The sequence below is a fragment of the Taudactylus pleione genome, unplaced genomic scaffold (assembly GCF_031769625.1).
Source record: "Taudactylus pleione unplaced genomic scaffold, aTauple2 ptg000342l, whole genome shotgun sequence".
In the NCBI taxonomy this organism is placed as follows: Eukaryota; Metazoa; Chordata; class Amphibia; order Anura; family Myobatrachidae; genus Taudactylus; species Taudactylus pleione.
The window spans coordinates 6,991,969-7,015,809 of NW_028284743.1; the positions used below are offsets into that span (position 1 = coordinate 6,991,969).

A 23,841-nucleotide genomic window follows, 5' to 3' on the forward strand; every position below is an offset into this window, starting at 1 on the left:
GAAAAACAAAATATGGTGTGGATTGAAAATATATAATTCATTGTTGTCTTTTTTTTTTTCTAAATCAAATTGTTGTTAGAAAACATTTTTTCTGAGGTAAATGTTTTACTTTTTATTCCACAGCAAGTACTCTCCCTTGTACCTTCTGTGATTGTCATGTTTTAAAAACAATTATACACTGAAGTGCCAAGAGTAATTGGACAGAGGCCTAGGGTAAATTTACTAAAGTGAGAGTTTTTAGAAGAGATGGTGCCCTTAGCAACCAATCAGATTCTAGCTATTATCTTCTAGAAGGTGCTAGATAAATGTTAAGTAGAATCTGATTGGTTGCTATGGGCAACATCTCTCCTAAACTCACTTCTAAAAACTGTCACTTTAGTAAATTTACCCCCCTCGTATCGTGTAGGACCCCCTCTAGCCCGGCAAAGTGCAGCAACTCAACGTGCCATCGATTCCACAAGTGGACAGACGACCTCTCGAAAAATGTTGACCCACATATCTGGGGAGCTTCCCACAGCTCCCTGATAATTGCAAGTACAGGATCTTGGGTGTGAATGGACCTCTCCACCACATCCTATAAATGCTCGATTGGGTTCATGTTGGATGAATGTGGTGGCCAAACCATTCATCAGAACTTGAACCTCGTACCAATTCTGGACAATTTGGGACCAATGACATGGTGCATTATCCTGCTGGAATATTCCATCAAAGTCGGAGTACATGAAGACCATGAAGGGCCGCAAAAGGTCATCAAACAAAGCAGCTTAGCAGTTACCAGTCAATGACGTGTTCAGGCAGACAAGCAGACCCAATCCATGCCACGTGAACACACCTCACACCATTATGAAACCACCACCAGCTTGCACAATGCCTTGTTGATAACTGGGATTCATGGCACCACGCCCAACTCTACCATCAGCCTGAAACAACTAGAACCATGACTCGTTGGACCATGCCCCACGTTGTCAGTCCTCCAGGGTCTAATTAGCGAAGTCACAAGCCCAAGTAAGGCGCTATGTCCAGTGGTGTAATGTTAACAGGGATACTCTGGTGTCCAATGAAGCTAAAGAACGTTGCACTGACCTTAATGCATCTGGTACCTCCTGCATTGTATGTGGATGTGTCACTTGTCTGTTACCACGGACAATTCTGTCCAGACGCTGCTGGTCACTATCATTAAGCATCAGTCGTCGGCCAGTGCGATGTCCATGGTGGGTAGTAATTCCTTCCATGAGGTATTCCCGAAACACACGATGACACCATAGATTGTGGAATTTTGAATGTCCGCTCAACTTTGTAAATGGAATTTCTTTTCCATCGGGCGCCCACTATCATGCCCAGTTTGAACTCCGATAATTCACATCGCCTTGCCATGAGCAGCCCAGCCGGTGTTTAAACTGACTCACGAGATGTCCGATTACAAGTTATGCAGATCTGGGCATTTCCAAGACGTCACAGTAGCTACCATTACCTTTTATATGCTATCCTATGACTTTTGACACTTCAGTGTACTGCATTTATTAAAATTAAAGCCAAGTTTAAGAAATATCTTTGTGTGTTATGGTGGAAATTTTCTTAACTGGGGCGGGGCACCAAGGCAAGTTATATTATTGTTTTGGAAGTGGAGATAATTTGTTTACTGAAAGTTGATTACAGAATCATTTTGGAATATATTTGAAAAAAACTCACAGGGGATTACCACGTTTTACAGTCAGGTGCATAAATATTGGGACATTGACAGAATTTTCATATTTTGGCCTCTATTCACCACCACAATGGCTTTGAAATGAAACAAACAAGATGTGCTTTAACTGCAGACTTTCAGATTTAATTTGAGGGTAATTACATCCAAATCAGGTAAACGGTGTAGGAATTACAACGGTTTCTATATGTGCCTCCCACTTTTTAAGGGGACAAAAGTAATGGAACTATCAACTCAAAAGCTATTTCATGGACAGGTGTGGGCTATTCCCTCGTTATTTCATTATCAATTAAGCAGGTAAAAGGTCTGGAGTTGATTGTAGGTGTGACATTTGCATTTGGAATCAGTTGCTGTCAACTCTCAATATGAGATCCAAAGAGCTGTCACTATCAGCTTACAAGCCATCATTAGGCTGAAAAATCAAAACAAACCCATCAGAGAGATGGCAAAAACATTAGGTGTGGCCAAATCAACTGTTTGGAACATTTTAAAAAGAAAGAACGCACCGGAGAGCTCAGCAACACCAAAAGACCCGGAAGACCACGGAAAACAACTGTAGTGGATGACAGAAGAATTATTTCCCTGGTGAAGAAAAACCCCTTCACAACAGTTGGCCAAATCAAGAACACTCTCCAGGAGGTAGATAGGTTTATATGTGTCAAAGTCAACAATCAAGAGAAGACTTCACAAGAGTGAATATAGAGGGTTTACTACAAGATGTAAACCATTGGTGAGCCACAAAAACAGGAAGACCAGATTAGAGTTTGCCGAACAACATCTAAAAAAGCCATTACAGTTCTGGAACAACATCCTATGGACAGATGAGACAAAGATCAACTTGTACCAGAGTGATGGGAAGAGAAGAGTATGGAGAAGGAAAGGAACTGCTCATGATCCAAAACATACCACCTCATCAGTGAAGCATGGTGGTGGTAGTGTCATGGCGTGGGCATGTATGGCTGCCAATGGAACTGGTTCCCTTGTATTTATTGATGATGTGACTGCTGACAAAAGCAGCAGAATGAATTCTGAAGTGTTTCGGCAATATTATATGCTCATATTCAGTCAAATGCTTCAGAACTCATTGGGCGGCACTTCACAGTGCAGATGGACAATGACCCGAAGCATACTGCAAAAGCAACCAAAGAGTTTTTTAAGGCTAAAAAGTGGAATGTTATGCAATGGCCAAGTCAATCCCCTGACCTGAATCCGATTGAGCATGCATTTCACTTGATGAAGACAAAACTGAAGGGAAAATGCCCCAAGAACAAGCAGGAACTGAAGACATTTGCAGTAGAGGCCTGGCAGAGCATCACCAGGGATGAAACCCAGTGTCTGGTGATGTCTATACGTTCCAGACTTCAGGCTGTAATTGCCCGCAAAGGATTTGCAACAAAGTATTAAAAAGTGAAAGTTAGATTTAGGATTGTTTAGTTTGTCCCATTACTTTTGGCCCCTTAAAAAGTGGGAGGCACATATAGAAACCATTGTAATTTCTACACCGTTCACCTGATTTGGATGTAATTACCCTCAAATTAAATCTGAAAGTCTGCAGTTAAAGCACATCTTGTTTGTATCATTTCAATAGAGGCCAAAATATGAAAATTCTGTCAATGTCCCAATATTTATGCACCTGACTGTAAGTCTCTACACGCAGCTGGTGTTTACATGATACATATGGTGAAAAAACGATTTATTCCAGAACGATTACAGTGCGATGATCCACGATTTTCAATGAGTAGAAATGCGAATAATGATTCATTGGCCTCTTAATCTTGGTAAAACCACTATAACAATGCTACCCACCTGTGTTAAAAAACTGGCAGTGTCACCATATGGCAAATGCAGTCACTCCAACGCTGAGCATGACAGCAGGCATAAGCTGAAATTCGAATGGGGTCATAGAAACCTATACATGTCCTCCTCATATCATCCCACATGCTTTATTTTGCATTAAAGAACACCAGTAGAAACTGGATTTGTAACAGTGTTTAGTAACTAACTATGGGCCTGATTCAGAGCCACTCGTAAGCGGCAGCTCGTTCGCTCCGAGCGATGTTTGCCAAACTGCGCATGCGTACGGATCGATATACGCATGCGCGAACCAGTCAGTGCGGCCGAAATTCATGTGCTCGCAAAACAGCGAGTGCCTGCTAATTTGATGAGGCGTATGTGGGTGGTAACAGGGGAAGGTGCTTGAAAACGGAGAGTGGAGATCCGATCGCAGGCGTGCTTAAAGGTCAAAACGGGCGTTTTATGGGTGTGCATATTTAAAACAGCAGCGTCATTGACCACGTCACTGGTTTTTTTTTTTAGCCAGAACTGCTCGCAAAATTGTGATAGCAAAAACCAACCACAAGAATAGCGAGCAGCTCATACCCTGTTCGATGTACTCGATTAATCTAATAAATAGCGGACATGACGTAGGATGCGAGCGGCCAGGGGGCGTAGTTTCCCAAAAAACGACCGCAAGTTTTGTTCGCTCGTTCAGACCTAGAGGCGTGAACAGACCGCAAAGAGCGAATGGTTCATTTGAATAGCCACCCCTATTTTCTGGACGAGCGCAAATAGCGACCGGCTCTGAATCAGGCCCTATATGCCGATAGCGCACAAAATATAAGTGAGAAGACAGGCACCTGCTTTCTGACAAGTATTTGCTTCACTTTGCTTTCTTTCAGCATTACCTGCCGCATTCACGAGCATCGCAGTATACTGTGCAGCAGGGAGGTTGTGAAAACAAGCAAGGAGAAAACATAAGGTTTTGTCTCCAATGCAAACAGTCCTTTATTGTGCCCTGTGTACGAGATCATAAACTGGTCTGATTAGTTGATACCCCGTTAAGCTAACGAAGATGTAAGGGAATAAACCTATCTTTGATGGATTACTTGAAGTATAAATAATAGGTTGAAAAATGTTGTTCCATAAGATTCCTTTGGAATATCACAAATGCAGGGGAATCTTACTGCCAGACCAGCTTTCATTTACTTATATTCATTCTTATCAATTGTTTGATACTGATAAGTTAAATGTACCATTTAAAGTGAATGCTAAAAATATTGCAAAGAAGAGAAACCGAAAGATTGCATAAGAAAAGAGGTGTTTTAAACCTCTAGGATGGGGGCAGGCATGTATGCAAATTACTTGTGGGAGTTAGCCTATGGCAAGCAGGGGCGGGTTTGTAACAGGAACATTATATAGTGGGATAAAAGTGTGGGCCAAAGCCTCTTTGTTCCAGATTCCCCACCCTCCCTCTCCTATAAATTTTGGTATGTTGTGGGTTTGGTTTTGGGTGGTGGGAAAGAACGGCAGGTCGCCAGTCCGGGTGCAATTATGATTTAAGGGCGCTCCCTTCGTTGACTGGTAGTTGGCTGTACCAACCTAACGGGGGGCAGTATCACCACCTAAAGGGGTGGGAAGTCAAGATGGGGGTGAGCGTTACCTTTTGTTGATGATATGAGTTACATGGTTATGTGTATGCACTCTGGGCGATCTACGCCTGCTATGCCTTTTGTTGTTTGTGCGTGGGCATAGCAGATCTGGCTGATTTCTGGCCGTCCTTTCTTTGCCACCATACATCCTTAAATAAATAATAATTATTATTGCTTCAATAAATCGCCATCAAGTTATCTGCCAAATCCACGTTTCAGTGTCTTTATTTTATGTTAGTATGATAAGTGGTTTGCACACATGACAACACCTCATCCGATAGAAGGTTTATATATAGAAAAAAGCAATATTGCTTGAACATTTTTTTGTCAAAACACCAATATATAAACAATACAATATTATAACATATATATTATCTATTTTCTTTTCTAAACATATATTATGAATGTAGCGGTTAACAAACACGGTATTTCTACCTGTTTCTCACTGTTTTCCTGGCTTAAGGGTTGGTTTCTTTGCTGAATAAATAATAGATTAAATAACATTTTTACACAATGATTCACAGATTTAGTGTTACATTTATATTTAATATTTTACGTTTTACGTTACGTTGCAGTAATTAGGTTTCCTGTTCTTTAACCTTTAGCGCTATATATTTTATACATTTTTGTCTTATACTGTATGTTTGGGGGTATGACAACCTCCCAGAGCAGCTGCTTGGGCCTGTTAGTATGGTAACACTTCTCCTTGGGATCGTTACTTGTACATCTATGCTTCTCACCCATCATTATAGGAAATTTCTTTGGAGAAAATATTTCAATTATTGAGGAATCTTTTGCAGCGTTCCTGCTACATTGCTTAGTTTGTGTGCAGCATTCTTGTGTGTTAATGTACGTGTGGTAAATGTGCGGCGGGTAACAATTATACTGATACAGATTTGTTCTCATTCACCCATCCTGATTGCGCCATATGGTGTGAGACGCTTATCACAACTTAAGCTGGGTACGCATTGTACAATGGTGCGACCCAGCGATACAATGTAACGATACTCCACGCGTCATACGCACTGCATGATCCGGTGTATGACGGAGCAATGTATCGTTACATGCTGCATGTAACATTACCGCGTCGTTCATTGCATCGTCCTATCTGCTGTGCAGAACAGCAGGTGGAACGATGCTATGAATGACGGATTGGGCATATACACTATATGATGTGTGCAATATCATCGGCATCAGAATGATATATCTTACGATACATTGTATAGTGTGTACTCAGCTTTAGACCCTCTGCCGTAGTGATTTCTGAATTTTCATACCTATTTGTTAATTTAGTGTCTGTGCACATCGTAACTGCAACCAATGTCCCTTATAGAGTACTGGGCGCTTAGGATTGGTATGTTTGATGCAATGCAGTTGGTATAAAGTGTCAGAATAAGAACGCTGCGTGGTGAGAAGCAATGGCAAAATGTGTAACATGTCACATGTTAGCGAGTTAAACATGTGTGAAGGCAGTGAGAGACCCAGCATATGTGCCAAGGAGCTATCACACTAAGGACAGGGTTGTTTCGAAGATTTACTGTATACAATTAGAGTTCAGCTGTTGGTGAGAAGTAATGATAGCCGTCACTGCTGTTGCCATCTCTGTACCTCACTGCCTGATGCTAAGCCTCCGCCAGTCTACACACAGCTAATCCAAACTGGCAGATAACCAAAAGACAAGAGTGCTTGTGCAGCATAAGTGACAGGGACGGCTCTAGCTCTAGGTAAGCCATAGCAGGCGTACCTCCTCCTTAACAATGGCATCCCTCATCACGGGTGTTGATCCAATGACTCTTACTTTAGCATACAGGAGGTAGTTGTGACATCCTCTACTACTTAGCATGGGAATGTGGCACTTAACTGTGACATAAGTGTCATATCCCCAGCCTATCACAGACCTATAGGAGCAGCATTCAGTGCTTTAGGTGCCCTTTAACCCAGCGTTTTTCAATTGCTGTGCCTGCTGACCAGGCAGCGCTGTCACTGTTCTTCTGGGAGGCTCAGACGTGCCCGGGCCATGACCTGTGTATAAGCATCAGCGTGATATCACAGGTCACGCATGCTGTGTTGCCAGCCAGCCCGCACACCAATCAGCCAGCCAAACCCGCACTCCCTCCAGCCCGCATGGACACTGCTGACATCTCTGCAAGGTGTGCACCCCCACCCGATGAGGGACAGGTAGGGCCAGAAATTTTTTTATTTATTTATTATCTTTGAGCCAGTGTGGTTTTTTTTTTTATTTATTTATTTCTTTGCAGGCCAGCCAATGGTTTTATTTTTTCTGTGTGGTCAGCAAAGTGTTTTTTTTTTCTGTGGGGGCCAATGTATGTGCATCTAATTCCTGTGGCGGCCAATGTATGTGCGTTTTATTTCTCTGTGGCCAATGTACTGTATGTGCGCCTTATTCCTGTGGGGACAAGTATATATGTGCGTTTTATTTCTCTGTGGCCAATGTACTGTATGTGCGTGTTATTCCTGTGGGGTCACAAATATATATATGTGTATTTTATTTCTCGGTGGCCAATGTACTGTATGTGCGTGTTATTCCTGTGGGGACAAATATATATGTGTATTTTATTTCTCTGTGGCCAATGTACTGTATGTGCGTGTTATTCCTGTGGGGACAAATATATATGTGCGTTTTATTTCTCTGGGGCCAATGTATGTGCGTTTTATTCCTGTGGAGGCCAATGTAGTGTGTTTTGTTCCTGTGGAGGCCAATGTAGTGGGTTTTGTTCCTGTGGAGGCCAATGTAGTGTTTTGTTCCTGTGGAGGCCAATGTAGTATGTTTTATTCTTGTGGATGCCAATGTAGTGTGTTTTATTCTTGTGGAGGCCAATGTAGTGTGTTTTGTTCCTGTGGAGGCCAATGTAGTGGGTTTTGTTCCTGTGGAGGCCAATGTAGTGTGTTTTATTCTTGTGGAGGCCAATGTAGTGTGTTTTGTTCCTGTGGAGGCCAATGTAGTGGGTTTTGTTCCTGTGGAGGCCAATGTAGTGGGTTTTATTCTTGTGGAGGCCAATGTAGTGTGTTTTGTTCCTGTGGATGCCAATGTAATGTGTTTTGTTCTTGTGGATGCCAATGATGTGTGTTGTTCCTGTGGAGGCCAATGTAGTGGGTTTTGTTCCTGTGGAGGCCAATGTAGTGTGTTTTGTTCCTGTGGAGGCCAATGTAGTGTGTTTTGTTCCTGTGGAGGCCAATGTAGTGTGTTTTGTTCCTGTGGAGGCCAATGTAGTGTGTTTTGTTCCTGTGGAGGCCAATGTAGTGTGTTTTGTTCCTGTGGAGGCCAATGTGTGTGCTTTGTTATGTGGGAGCCAATATGTATGTTTTTCACAGGACGCACACGCCGCATCGCCGGACGGTGTGCCTAGGCAATTTTAAAATCTTGTGTAATGGACCTCAAGTTGGAAATCACTGCTCTAACCATTGGTGCACTAATGGTAGCACTGGCCCAGACAAAAGCAACCCAGAAGGGGAGCTCCAGTTAATATACATGGTTACCAGCAGCTGTTTTAAGATTTCTACAGTGATAAGTTTGTTTCATGTCACTACCTTGCTCTCTCTCTCCTGATTCCAACCATACCACACCACCCGCATACAGCACAGATATGCCAGTTGCCAGCTGATATTGCTGTTGCATGTTATTCCACTACCTTATGTATCAAGCGTTCCCCACAACTCTTAGGTTGTGAGATCATTTGCGCAGAGCCAGGGGTGTTTTAAGAGAGGAGGGGGCCTGTGTGCAGCCTCCGTTTGAGCCCCCTGTTTCTGTCGGCGGCTCAGCACGGCACTGAGCGCTGTAGATTCTGGCTTCATACCAGAATCTACAACGCATGCGCGGGAAAATGCCGCCTGTGCCTACTTCCCAGGGACATCTTTTTTGCGCATGCGCAGATCACAGGGAAAATAGCTGCCGCCATTTTCCCAGTGAGTGTTTGCTGCTCTGCAGCGTCGGTCTGGCGCTGCGGAGCAGCACTTCGGGAATCGGCGGAGAGGTAAGTATGATTACCTGTGGGTGCAGGGCGTGCGGTGTGCACCGCACACCTTGCACCCATTGTAAAGACGCTTATGCGCAGAGCCATCTTTACCTTCTGTTTCGTATAATAGTATGTAACTTGTTTGTGTAGTGATGCCCTCTATGTACAGCAATGTGCATACGTCAGCTCTTTATAAATAAAACCTAAAATAACATACTTGTGGACATTTGATTTTTCCTCCCGGGGAGGAGAAGCAGGTGGGAGGTGTTGGGGGTGGGCCGGATGGGTTGCATCATTAAGCCACACCCCACTAGAAGTGCCTACCCTTCCGTTGGTGTGGGGGGTTACCCGAAAAATCTAGAGCATCCCACGACTTCCGGGAGGGTAGGCATGTATAACTAATAATAATCATCATAATTTTATGTTGACACTTAATTTCACAATTTCTATTTTCTGCAGTATTTAGTAAATATCTGAAAAGGTATACAATTTACTTTTAATTAAACTTAAAGTGAAAATAGCAATATTTTTGGGAAATGTTTTTCTTTTCACGACAAGACTTTTAGTCAACAAATGAACTTATACTGTATATTTCCATATCTTTGCAGGAAACCTCCCAAATACCCAGATCCAAGGCTCCCTTCTTATCCCACTAACTGGATTTCAAGCAATGCCTCAGTCTCATCACAGAGCAGTGTGTCAGAAGCTGGTAGCATTAAGCCTGTCAGGACTTTCTTTGTGCCATCTGCTTCTATGGAACCTACAAAAAGAAACATATCCTATTCCTCGGCACTCGCACCTACTACTCTCCAATGGAGGAATGGTAGCTTCAGAAAAAGTATGAAATGCTCTTTATTTGACCTGTTTACTAAAGTAAACAATTTCAAAATAATCTAGCTTTTGTTTAAATCTAATACTTGCCATGAAGGCCGCCCCTCCAGGAAATACACTACAGACATTTTCAGAAGCCAGTAAATGGTGGAAAGCATTAAAAGTGGTATATTTCCCCATTCAGGGGCGTATCTATAATGGGTGTAGGGTGTGCACACCCTGCTCCCATAGTATTACTTAGGTCTGTGGAGTCCGTCAGAGCAGGGGTCCGCCGCTGTAAAAACGACTGGAAAATGGCCGCGCGCCCATTTTCCAGTCATTTGCGCATGCGCAGTACAGGGAAAATGGCCACCGCGGCCATTTTCCCGGTGACCTGTGCATACTCTATAGACTCTGGGCGCACTCTAGTGCCCAGAGTCTATAACTCCGGTGCTGGCCGCAGCACAGCTCAGTGCGCTGCCGGCCGCCAGACAGAGAGGAGGGGGCCCGTCTCGGAGACTGCACACGGGCCCCCTCTTCTCTAGAAACGCCCCTGACCCCATTCTAGCACCAGTAGACATTAAAAGACACCTGGGGATACAGTTACTAAAGCTAAAGGAAAAGTGGTGCTGTTACCCATAGGAACTAATCAGATTTTAGCTATCATTTCTCTATTGCATCCTAGAAAATGATAGACACAATCTGATATGGGCAACACCTTGTCTGTTATAGAAGCTTTAGTAAATCTTAATTTTTGTGTGTGATCTGGTTTCACTAAACTCATGGGTCAATAGCCCTAAGGGCCTGATTCTGAGTTGCACGTGATGGCGTATTTACGTAGCTGATCAATTCTCTTGCTTCTGCAAATTTCGCGTAAATGGCTAAAAACTTGTTCGGTGAATATTACACAGAGCGTACGCACAAAGACACTTGCAATCTAGACACACGGTATCAGAAATGTTGTGGAAAAGTGATGGGCGTTCCTAGGAAGGCTAGAAATTAGCGCAAACATGGTCCGTTCAGTGGGCGTGTTATGGGAGTGCCGTGGGCGTGTCAATGGAAGTAGGTGCATTCACTGATGCACAGCCACAAGCATAGGAGGCCATGGTCAGTCAGAGAAACTGCACCTGCCGTAGGGCTAGTGCAAGTTTGGATGGTGCGACCGATGATGGAGTATAAGGATGCCCCAATCGGTATTACAGCGTGCACAGACGCTACTCTTGGGCGCCTCAGACCTTGCACATTCAGCCACATGAATGTACATGATGGAATGAGTTTGTAGCGCCATTTACATAAAGTCGCAGACGGGCGACTGGTAATAGTTGCTGCTGTGTGCACTTTTGCATGCGAATCAGAACCAGGCCCTTAGCATACCCTCCAACATCTCTCAGTTGAAAACCGGTACAGGGGCGTGGCCACTTTTAAAGGGGGCATGGTCATATATAAAGGGGACGTGACCACGGGTACTGAAGACTGGAGGCAGCTGGCACTGGTTGGTAATTATGTCAGCGTCAGTGCCTACTGCCAAGAACTATGGAGGATGAATCCACCTTTCACTCAGCAGCGCTGCAGGAGTCTGTGTCCCCATAGCGCTGCTATAGAATTCAGGAGATTGTACTCATCCGGTACAATCGGTACGGCTCCTGTTTTGCTGGTACAGACCATTAAAAAACAGTACTGTACCGGCCAAATCGGTATAGTTGGAGGGTCTGCCTTAGTGGTCATTGTCTGATGATCACCTTTGGTCACCAGCAATATCACCTTGTATTGCATAAATACTAGCAGGGCTGGTGGATGAGGTAGGGTACTTAAAGTGCCCAATCTCCCCCATCCTGGCACTTACACTCTCGGTAGCTTGATAGTTCCCTCTTTGAAACAATATACCTCAGTAGTTATATTGAAGCATTGACAAGACAATAACACTTTACACTACAGAAATAATGGGGGGGGTTCTAATGTCCACATCTCCCCATCCTGGCATCAGTAAACACAGGGATTATTTAATGCAGTAGATTGCCTACTTTTCAAAATGATAACACCACTACACATTTTAGGAGTTTCATTTAAACATGTAAAAGACGCATCATTATTTTCAAGTGCAGATTGTATTATAAAAATGTCCCCTTAGGAGGCAGAGTGTGTGAGGCAGCAGGGCACAGGGTGAGTATGACAAACATTTGCCTCTTATCCTCTCCCTTTACTGCTGCTGCTATCTGACATGAGGAGGAGTGCTCAGTGACCGTGCAATGTACTGAGAGAAACTTCAGGCTCTGCTATAGATCTCCCTGTCTCTCATACCTCACGGCATACTCCTCAGCAGATGGGGACGCTCATTATATGCTTATACAGTGCACCGCCTCTTTAAAATGCAGCACAGCCATAAAGTATATAATTAAATCATTTTATATGTTTATGTGTGGATACAAAATTAGGTACATTTTTATTATCTGTTTTAGCAGCTGCCTGGGCCTGAGTGCTCCTTATTAAGTTATTATCTATAACCTTGTTTTCCATTCTTAATTTCCCATATTGAGTCCAAATGATTGTGTAATAGCTTTATCTTTGCCATCGCCTATATGCATTAGCTTCCCGTTATTTACCATTTTATCCAAATCATTCTGTAGTGAGTTAGTGTCTTTTTTTCAGTGTAACATAATAATACGTAATTTACAGCGATTTAGTATGGACGCTACTAATTGTTATTAGGGAGGTTCTGGTTTATTGCACATGAACACAAATATACAGTATATACTTAAGACCATTTAGAATGTATAGAAAACAGAAGAAAAAAGACTGAAATAGACAGGTCTTACTCTATTCATTTTAGCTGAATTCATTTAATTTTACAACAACCCTGTAATTTTAATAACTCACCCAGTTTTCTATAGTTCTAACACTCAAAATAAGTACATTGGTACATAGCATCAGAGTGAAATAGTACCAGATGTTTTCACAAACAAATACTGTATATCACATTAACTGCGCTACCAAAATCCAGTTTACAATTTGACACCTCATTCAATGTAATCAGATTAGTTTGACACACCTGTTTGTTCATAAAACCATGATACATCTCTGGCAATTTACTCCCTATAATATATTTCTGATTAGCAATTCTTAGATTCCTTCAAATGTCCTACCCGTGACTGATGTCAATCATTTCCAGGCTGTGATTTTGTTCTCTAAATATAACTCATTTCTTACTTCATGTACTGTTCTGTTTATGAAGGATTCCATAAACATACGGAATATCAGTCTATTACTGAACTTACTGCATTAGCACACATGGGTGGTTACCATCTCAACCAATCTTAATCTTGTAGGGATAACTATAGTTAATGCTGTGTTAAATAAAGTATAATTATGTGTTTTGTTTATTTTATTTACTATTTTGTGCATCTTAGCTCAGATTTGAGCTAGCAATATGGTTTAACTTGTTCTTCTGACATAATAAATATTATGTAACATGAAACCAAAAATTACTACTACCCCAACTACGGGAGGGTGCACAGGCTGTAAAGCACTGGTGAGTTACATTTTAGGAATGAATAGTGTATTGAGGTCTAAATACATACAGAAAGTACTGTATACAAACTATAAATACACTTTGGAAACAATTAGGATCTTGTGCATAATAAGAGGACTACAAACTAATATCAATTATACACAAACCTCAAATATCCCCGCTAAGCTAATAGGAGTCTCCCAGGGGGATTGTATATACTAATATACAACCAATCTCTCCATATTTACCACGGGAAAATACAATGCAACAGTCTATATTGCTTTCACCTTAATATATCAAGGTATAATTACATCTTCCACAATATCTAAAGCTGGGTACACACTAAACGATGTGTGTACCCAGGGATGCAACACACAACCCAGCTGGCGTCGGGCCGACATATCGGGTGGTCCATAGACACTGGGTGATCCGGTGCCTGACCACCTGATATGCCGGCTTCCCCCAGATAGCGCTGCATGGGATGTAGTGCATACACACTACACACATTTTAACGATTTGTCGTTCCGATGTGTCAGAATCGGCCAAATCGTTAAAGATATCGTGTAGTGTGTAGGGGCCATAAGTGATTAACTTCAAAGGTGCTAATTTGCTCCTCTGTAACACACATTTGTAATAAGAGAAATTATACTTCCACGTACTGTTATTGATCCAACCATTGGTATGTGACTATTACCACACACTACGCACATGTGGCAGACTTATTTTAATTAACCCACTGTTGGCCATCCATATTTGATGGCCTCTTGCTGTCACACTACCCTAGCGTCAAGGCCCATTCCACCCTACACTTTCCCCAGTGCACCAGCTATCGCTGGTCCCAAAGTGACGACCTTGTCTGGACCCACTTCTATCAGGGATCCTCTGCTGCTGTGGATTCCTGCAGCCTGTCTCTTTCACAGTAAGTATCACTTCCATTGCATCTTCTCGGCTGGGGTACCCTTCCTGCACGCACAGTGTCATTCTCCGTGTGCTGCCTCTACAGCTGCAACATCCAACTGCAGAGCGGTGACTGTAGCCCAGCTATCCATCGGGAGATTTCTTCATCTTGAGACTGTCTCCCGAAGTGTCGATGAGCCATTTTTCAGCATTTTCACATAAACATGGGTTATTAACACTTCTTTTATATGTACTAAAAGGCTGACACTGGAGAAATAGGGGTCTCTCCAGTGGCACTTTTTGGTCTCTGCAAATAATGCCACTGCCATAGCCAGCTATGTGCGGTGAAGTGTGATCAGCACTTATGAAGCTGAGCTTTTCAGAGCTTGCCCAGCAGAATATAGTGCCTGGTTACCTATCGGTCCTATTTCCAATTGCCATCATCTTTGCTAATGAGATCTCGCGCATTGGAGGCAGCCTGGAAGCCATGACATTGTACATCAGCACTAGGCTAATGAGCTATGGGATGTGTCAAGATCGCCGGGGAGTAGGGGTGTTTTTTCTCCCCCACTCCGGCGGCTAAGACGTTAATACAACTCGATAAGTGATGAAGCAAGAGCAGCATTTGTGGCATGTTATGTGCCTTAACAAAGCATCACCATTATCGGCATAACCTGGGATCTGGAAGGCTGAAATAGTTAGCTGCACCTGTGGATCTTTTAAAACAAGTCAGTGAGTAATAAATACTCCTGTGCCTTCTGGGTGACCAGGAAAAAGTGAGGACTGAGTTTGAGAACCACTGATCTAGACCAGTGAGGTTGTGTTTGCTGATGTAATCTTTTGCTTTGCCAAGGGTACATAAATCTGTACAGAGGAGCAAAGATGAACCTACAAATATGAAATCTTTAGCAGAGAAATAAGTTTTGGTGAGGTTTTATCTCTATAGGGCCTGGATGCCTTCTTCCCATTGATGTACTTAGGAATTTAGAAAACAGAGATACTTTAAAGAACATGGAGAAAAACTTCCAAACAGTGATGGAAATTTCCAGCCTACGTTTCACCTTGCTATAATTAAAACAAAAAAAGTGAAGAGACCCATTTATAAACTAAAAATAATCCTGAATCATAGACAGGTGAATTCCCCTGATTTAAATCCAATTATTATTATTTTAATAATACAGAGATTTTAGACACAAAGCTCTGCATCCCATTATACAACAGAAAATTTTAAAACATTAACTAGAAACTTGCAACATAACAGTGTAAGGTTTCTTTTTTATGGAGTCAATTATAACAACAAATCTTCAAAGCAGTATAAAAGATAGTAAAACATATATGTATATGTTCTCAGGTTTGACTCTTCAGAAGACCGTACAAAGCAGCCCTGCATCACAGCCAGTGACCATCAGCAGAATACCCTCAGCCAATGTTCAGCCTCAGCAGATCTTTATCAATCTGGCTAATTCCAGCGTGGGAGCCAGTGCTGATTCCTGGTCGAGACCCAAGTCATGGTGTGATGCTTTACCTCTGCTTGGCAGACCCATTGATTATAGGAGATACTCTGCAGCTAGTTCTATTGCTTTTGAGCCCAAAGAGTTCACAACTAAATATGATTCACCACTGAAACGGCAGATTTCTGCTCCTCCTTCTATATTGGTGAAGCCAGACACACCTAAAAGTGCTTCTGAAAAGGTAATTATGACCTTGATGAGAATTAACACATACTTTCTTAAACAGCATGTTCCCTTTCAACATATGCCAGATGAGATGAGACTAGAGAGGATTTGATGGTCGAGAAGGTCTATGATAATTTCACTGTAGCACTTTGAGAGAAAGACGAGATCACTATTGAATTATGGTCTTTATTTAACAAACAAAACATACAGGAAAGGGGCCTATTTAACACTGTTTAATGGTTATGTTTTAGTCTCCTGACAGTTGCTTTCCAGACAGTGTATTGGGTCATATTGGTGGGTCTTCTGACCATATTCCTGACAATACCCAGTTACTATACTACCACACGACAACCCAGTAGCACAGCACAGATCACAGAGGCTCAGTTACTATACTACCACATGCCAATACAGTAAACACAGCACATATCACAGGGAATCGGTATGATTTAATGCCGGACCCATGCCCGGCGGTTGGAATCCCGACAGCGGCATCCCGGCAGAGGAGGAAATCCCAATCTTCCAAGTATTGTCTAACCTATTTCTACCCCCTAACCCTCCCTTAGGGGTGCCTAACCATAACCCCCCCCCCCCCCCCCGAGTACCTAACCCTAATCCCCCCTCTAAGTGCCTAAACCTAACCCCCCCTTCCCCACCGCCCAAACCTAAGTCCCCCAGGGACTAAGTGCCTAACCCTAACCCTCCCTACCCCTAGCCTAACCCAAACCTCCCGGTGGGGTGCCTAACCCTAAGTCCCCCCCGGGAGCCCCTAACCTAACCCTCCACCCCCCCCGCCTGCGGCTGTCTGCATTCGGCGCCCGGCATCACTTCGATCGGGATGCCGGGTGCCGGTCTCCCGGCGTCGGTAAAATGACAGGCGTCTAGATTTAGACACCTGTCAATTAACCCTCGCCGGTATTAAGCAGTCGGGGAGCCGGCTGTCGGGATTAGGTCCGCGGGGTTCCCGACTGCATACCTATCACAGAGGCCCAGTTACTATACTATCACATGCCAATACAGTAACACGGCACAGATCACCGAGGCCCAGTTACTATATTACCACACGCCAATACAGTAACACAGCACAGATCACAGAGGCCCAGTTACTATACTGCCACACGCCAATACAGTGACAGCACAAATCACAGAGGCCCAGTTACTATACTACCACATGCCAATACAGCACAGATCACAGAGGCCCAGTTACTATACTACCACACGCCAATACAGTAACACAGCACATGTCACAGAGGCCCAGTTACTATACTACTACATGCCAATACAGTAACAGCACAGATCACAGAGGCCCAGTTACTATACTACCACACACCAAAACAGTAACACAGCACAGATCACAGAGGTCCAGTTACTATACTACCACACGCCAATACAGTAACACAGCACAGATCACAGAGGCCCAGTTACTATACTACCACACACCAAAACAGTAACACAGCACAGATCACAGAGGTCCAGTTACTATACTACCACACGCCAATACAGTAACACAGCACAGATCACAGAGGCCCAGTTACTATACTACCACACACCAAAACAGTAACACAGCACAGATCACAGAGGTCCAGTTACTATACTACCACACACCAAAACAGTAACACGGCACAGATCACAGAGGCCCAGTTACTATACTACCACACGCCAATACAGTAACAGCACATATCACAGAGGCCCAGTTACTATAATACCACACGCCAATACAGTAACACAGCACATATCACAGAGGCCCAGTTACTATACTACCACACGCCAATACAGTAACAGCACATATCACAGAGGCCCAGTTACTATACTACCACACGCCAATACAGTAGCAGCACATATCACAGAGGCCCAGTTACTATACTACCACACACCAAAACAGTAACACAGCACATGTCACAGAGGCCCAGTTACTATACTACCACACGCCAATACAGTAGCAGCACATATCACAGAGGTCCAGTTACTATACTACCACACACCAAAACAGTAACACAGCACAGATCACAGAGGTCCAGTTACTATATTGGCGTGTGGTGGTATAGTAACTGGACCTCTGTGATCTGTGCTGTGTTACTGTTTTTGTGTGTGGTAGTATAGTAACTGGGCCTCGGTGATCTGTGCCGTGTTACTGTATTGGCGTGTGGTAGTATAGTATCTGGGTCTCTGTGATCTGTGCTGTGTTACTATATTGGCGTGTGGTGGTATAGTAACACAGCACAGATCACAGAGGCCCAGTTACTACACTACCACATGCCAATACAGTAACACAGCACAGATCACAGAGGCCCAGTTACTATACTACCACATGCCAATACAGTAACAGCACAGATCACAGAGGCCCAGTTACTATACTACCACACGACAACCCAGTAGCACAGCACAGATCACAGAGGCTCAGTTACTATACTACCACATGCCAATACAGTAAACACAGCACATATCACAGAGGCCCAGTTACTATACTACCACACGCCAATACAGTAACAGCACATATCACAGAGGCCCAGTTACTATACTACCACACGCCAATACAGTAGCAGCACATATCACAGAGGCCCAGTTACTATACTACCACACACCAAAACAGTAACACAGCACATGTCACAGAGGCCCAGTTACTATACTACCACATGCCAATACAGCACATATCACAGAGGCCCAGTTACTATACTACCACACGCCAATACAGTAAAACAAAGCACATATCACAGGGAATCGGTATGATTTACCGCCGGACCCATGCCCGGCGGTTGGAATCCTGACAGCGGCATCCCGGCAGAGGAGGAAATCCCGATCGTCCAAGGTAAGTATTGTCTAACCTAATTCTACCCCCTAACCCTCTCTTAGGGGTGCCTAACCCTAACCTCCCCCCCAGTACCTAACCCTAATCCCCCCTCTAAGTGCCTAAACCTAACCCCCCCTTCCCCACCGCCTAAACCTAAGTCCCTCGGGGGGGGTGCCTAACCCCAACCTGACCCCGGGGGTGCCTAACCCTCCCTACCCCTAAGTCCCCCCCGGGAGCCCCTAACCTAACCCTCCCCCCCCCCGCGCAACTTCGATCGGGATGCCGGCTGCCGGTCTCCCGGCGTCGGTAAAATGACAAGCGTCTAGATTTAGACACCTGTCATTTAACCCTCGCCGGGATTAAGTATTCGGGGAGCCAGCTGTCGGGATTAGGTCCGCCGGCTTCCCGACTGCATACCTATCACAGAGGCCCAGTTACTATACTATCACATGCCAATACAGTAACACAGCACAGATCACAAAGACCCAGTTACTATACTACCACACGCCAATACAGTAACACGGCACAGATCACAGAAGCCCAGTTACTATACTACCACACGCCAATACAGTAACAGCACATATCACAGAGGCCCAGTTACTATACTACTACATGCCAATACAGTAACACGGCACAGATCACAGAGGCCCAGTTACTATACTACCACACGCCAATACAGCACATATCACAGAGGCCCAGTTACTATACTACCACACGCCAATACAGTAACACAGCACATATCACAGAGGCCCAGTTACTATACTACCACACGCCAATACAGTAACACAGCACAGATCACAAAGACCCAGTTACTATACTACCACACGCCAATACAGTAACACGGCACAGATCACAGAAGCCCAGTTACTATACTACCACACGCCAATACAGTAGCAGCACATATCACAGAGGTCCAGTTACTATACTACCACACACCAAAACAGTAACACAGCACATGTCACAGAGGCCCAGTTACTATACTACCACACGCCAATACAGTAGCAGCACATATCACAGAGGCCCAGTTACTATACTACCACACGCCAATACAGCACATATCACAGAGGCCCAGTTACTATACTACCACACGCCAATACAGTAACACAGCACATATCACAGAGGCCCAGTTACTATACTACCACATGCCAATACAGCACAGATCACAGAGGCCCAGTTACTATACTACCACATGCCAATACAGTAACAGCACATATCACAGAGGCCCAGTTACTATACTACCACACGCCCATACAGTAACAGCACATATCACAGAGGCCCAGTTACTATAATACCGCACGCCAATACAGTAACACAGCACATATCACAGAGGCCCAGTTACTATACTACCACACGCCAATACAGTAACAGCACATATCACAGAGGCCCAGTTACTATACTACCACACGCCAATACAGCACATATCACAGAGGCCCAGTTACTATACTACCACACGCCAATACAGTAACACAGCACATATCACAGAGGCCCAGTTACTATACTACCACATGCCAATACAGCACAGATCACAGAGGCCCAGTTACTATACTACCACATGCCAATACAGCACAGATCACAGAGGCCCAGTTACTATACTACCACATGCCAATACAGTAACAGCACATATCACAGAGGCCCAGTTACTATACTACCACACGCCAATACAGTAACACAGCACATATCAGAGGCCCAGTTACTATACTACCACATGCCAATACAGCACAGATCACAGAGGCCCAGTTACTATACTACCACACGCCAATACAGTAACACAGCACATATCACAGAGGCCCAGTTACTATACTACCACATGCCAATACAGTAACACAGCACAGATCACAGAGGCCCAGTTACTATACTACCACACGCCAATAAAGTAATACAGCATATATCACAGAGGCCCAGTTACTATACTACCACACACCAATACAGTAACACAGCACAGATCACAGAGGCCCAGTTACTATACTACCACACGCCAATAAAGTAATACAGCATATATCACAGAGGCCCAGTTACTATACTACCACATGCCAATACAGTAACACAGCACAGATCACAGAGGCCCAGTTACTATACTACCACACGCCAATAAAGTAATACAGCATATATCACAGAGGCCCAGTTACTATACTACCACACGCCAATATAGTAACACAGCACAGATCACAGAGGGCCTGATTCAGTGTTGGGGCTGCGTCTTTTGTCCCCTGTGTTTCTTACTCTCTAAGTTACATACACCCGCCTCTAAACTCTTCCATATCTTTTTTATGCTTCTGTGATTGTTTCTTATAATGTCCTCTCTACTATTGTGCCGTTATTATTTTCAACTATATCCGTATTTGTATGCCACAAAAATATTAAAACTGTAAAAAACTAAATAAAAAAAGACATTTAGGAGCTGATAGAATGGACACAGAGGCAGATTTATCAAAATCTGGAGAGCATACCAACCAGACAATGTGGATTGAAATTTTGTGACAACCCGCAGGCCAGGGCCGGTGCTAAGTTACTCGGCACCCAGTGCCGTCCCATGCTCCCTTCCGCCCAGGGGCGTATCTATAATGGGTGCAGGGTGTGCGGGGAACACGGGACCCCGCACCGCACAACCTGCACCCATAATATTACTTACCTCTCTGGAGTCCCACGTCGGCACGGGGGTCTGGTGCTGTAAAACGCCTGGAAAATGGCCGCGGCGGCCATTTTCCCGTCGTTTGCGCAGTGCAGGGAAAATGACCGCCGCGTCCATTTTCCCGGTGACCTGTGCATACACTATAGACTCTGGGCACACTCTAGTGCCCAGAGTCTATAATTCTGGCGCTGGTCGCGCAGATCTCAGTGCCCTGCCGGCCAGAGAGGAGGGGGCCCGTGTCGGAGACTGCACACGGGGACCCTCCTCTCTAGAAACGCCCCTGCTTCCGCCCCTTCCCTCCCCCTGAGCTTATACAAATAATGACAGCGGGTGGGTGGAGGGCGGGGTTCTTCCGAAGCTGGACCCTGGCGCCCTTGTCTGGCCGCACATACAGAACGTGCCTCAAGCCGGCACTGCCGCAGGTCATGATTGTTAATTTTGTTGTCCCTAGGGAGCAAGGATTCCTATTTACATCTCTGGGATAAAACTTATATAATGTTAAACTGTATGTGGCTTATCTAATATTTGCAGTGTTTTGCCTTTGCGCAATCGTTGAGGATAAAGTTTCATCATTTCCTCTCAATCAGCAGGGCAAGACTGTAAGGTTCATGAATTTTAGCCCACCTACATTGAAGCGCCACAGCATTCAGTTTGATGGAAAACCTGACCAGCTGTCCAGCCAGACAATTAAACCAGAAATCTCCTCAGTAGCAGAAGCCACGCTGACTGCACCACTGCGACCCCAATCCAGCTTAGGTCAGCCGACGGAAAGACGCAAAATACAGAAACTTAAGTCTACAAGCAATGACCTTACCCTCCCACCACAATCCACATTGTCCTCTCCTAATAGAAGATCCCTCAATGATGACTCAAAAAGGTGGAGTGCAATATATCACACCCAAGATATCCTGTCAAACTAATGTCTCTACTGTGATTTAACTTGTGCTGAGTTTTTCTTTCCTATCTTGGCACATTAAATTAGATTTTGTGTCGGAGTGCCTCTCTGTAATTTTCTCATCAATCCATTTTGTCATACAGGACAGACTTCCCATGACAAACATAGGATCACTGGCACCTTCAATTATGAATGTCTCTTACCCCTCATTCTTATTATACAGACAGGTTTGTGTCAGAAACCCTGTCATGCTTTTTGCTATATAAAGATGTATAGTGGATATATTTGACAAGTTGACTGGGATATTTTTCTCTTTAGTAAATAAGGTCACTTACTCAGCAAGGTGAAAGAAAGAAAAGAGTTTGATGCCCCCTTTCTTCTCTTCGGCAAGAAATCCAAAACTACTTTTTTTTTTTTTTTCTTTCTTGCCTGGCAACCTTGGCACATGTTATTTTCATTTATTATGTTACTTTACCTTGAGCTGAACTCATCTGAAATGCAATTCACCCTTCAAACCAATCCATTGCAGATATCTATATCTCATCTACAACAATTACTGAAAATGTTAACTATATGTTGATTAATGTTATAGCTCCTGGATATGAGTGTTAAACTTTCTAAACTAGGACATATTGCTATTCTGTCTGTAGATAAAAAAAATTCTGTGTGTTTTTGCTCTATTTACTGTACATGCATCTTTCAAAAATAATATTTATCCATGATGGCTCCGGAGGGGTTGAGGAAGCCATCTTGTGACTAGCCAATATTAAAGGCAAGTAGGTTTCTGTCCTTTTGATTTTGCAGACATTTGTTTTGTTTGAGTAGAACATATAAAAAAGCATTCCAATTACATTTATTTTAGGCCTATAACTTGATTCTAATTATTGTATCGTGCCCCACATTTGCTGACCCCACCTCCTGCGCCAAATTACCACCAAGCACATTGGAGCCAACCACCGAAACAGAACTACAATTTAATAGAAAATAAGAACATTTATTGATTTATTTTTATGCTGGCAAGTATGCAGAACAATGAATGTGGTAAACTGGAAAAAAAATGCAGGTTATAACTCCAATTCTGCTACACTAGATCTGGGCCTATCTGTGTTTACCACAAAACCAGGCCTGTCTACTTGGCAAACACATTTTTGTTACACTTTACCTATTCAATTACATTTTAGTGCCACTGTTTAAGCAATATGGTATTTTCTGAGTGAATTGGTAAGCTGTTTATGTTCCAGATGTTGAATATGAATGGTCCCCCACCAAAGAAGAATTATGTGTATATAGGCAAGAATTACAGAGAAGACATACAGTATATGTAGCTAGTAAAACATTTCATCAGATTAAATGTCAATCTTCAAAAGAAATTAAAAAAAATATTGTTGTTCTTCATAACCAATGTCCCAGGTATGTAATAAATCAGTAAGATTGACATGGAAGAGTCCAGTTAGTAGCTCAGTTACTGGAAATAATAAAAAAATAAAAATAAAACCTACAAAACCATCTGTTTACAAAAACAAAATACATATATGGATAA

General features: G+C 43.5%; 1 protein-coding gene across 1 annotated transcript in view; it reads left to right on the top strand.

The window, feature by feature from the left end:
• The window catches only part of SH3RF2 (SH3 domain containing ring finger 2), a 280,359-nt gene extending 257,331 nt beyond the window's left edge, over positions 1-23,028 (top strand). The window contains exons 8-10 of the mRNA XM_088443979.1: positions 9,713-9,942; positions 15,668-16,008; positions 21,997-23,028. Coding sequence (XP_088300105.1) covers positions 9,713-9,942; positions 15,668-16,008; positions 21,997-22,326 — 901 coding nt within the window. The 3' untranslated portion in view covers positions 22,327-23,028. The remainder of the gene's footprint in view (positions 1-9,712; positions 9,943-15,667; positions 16,009-21,996) is intronic.
• Positions 23,029-23,841: the final 813 nt, after the last annotated feature.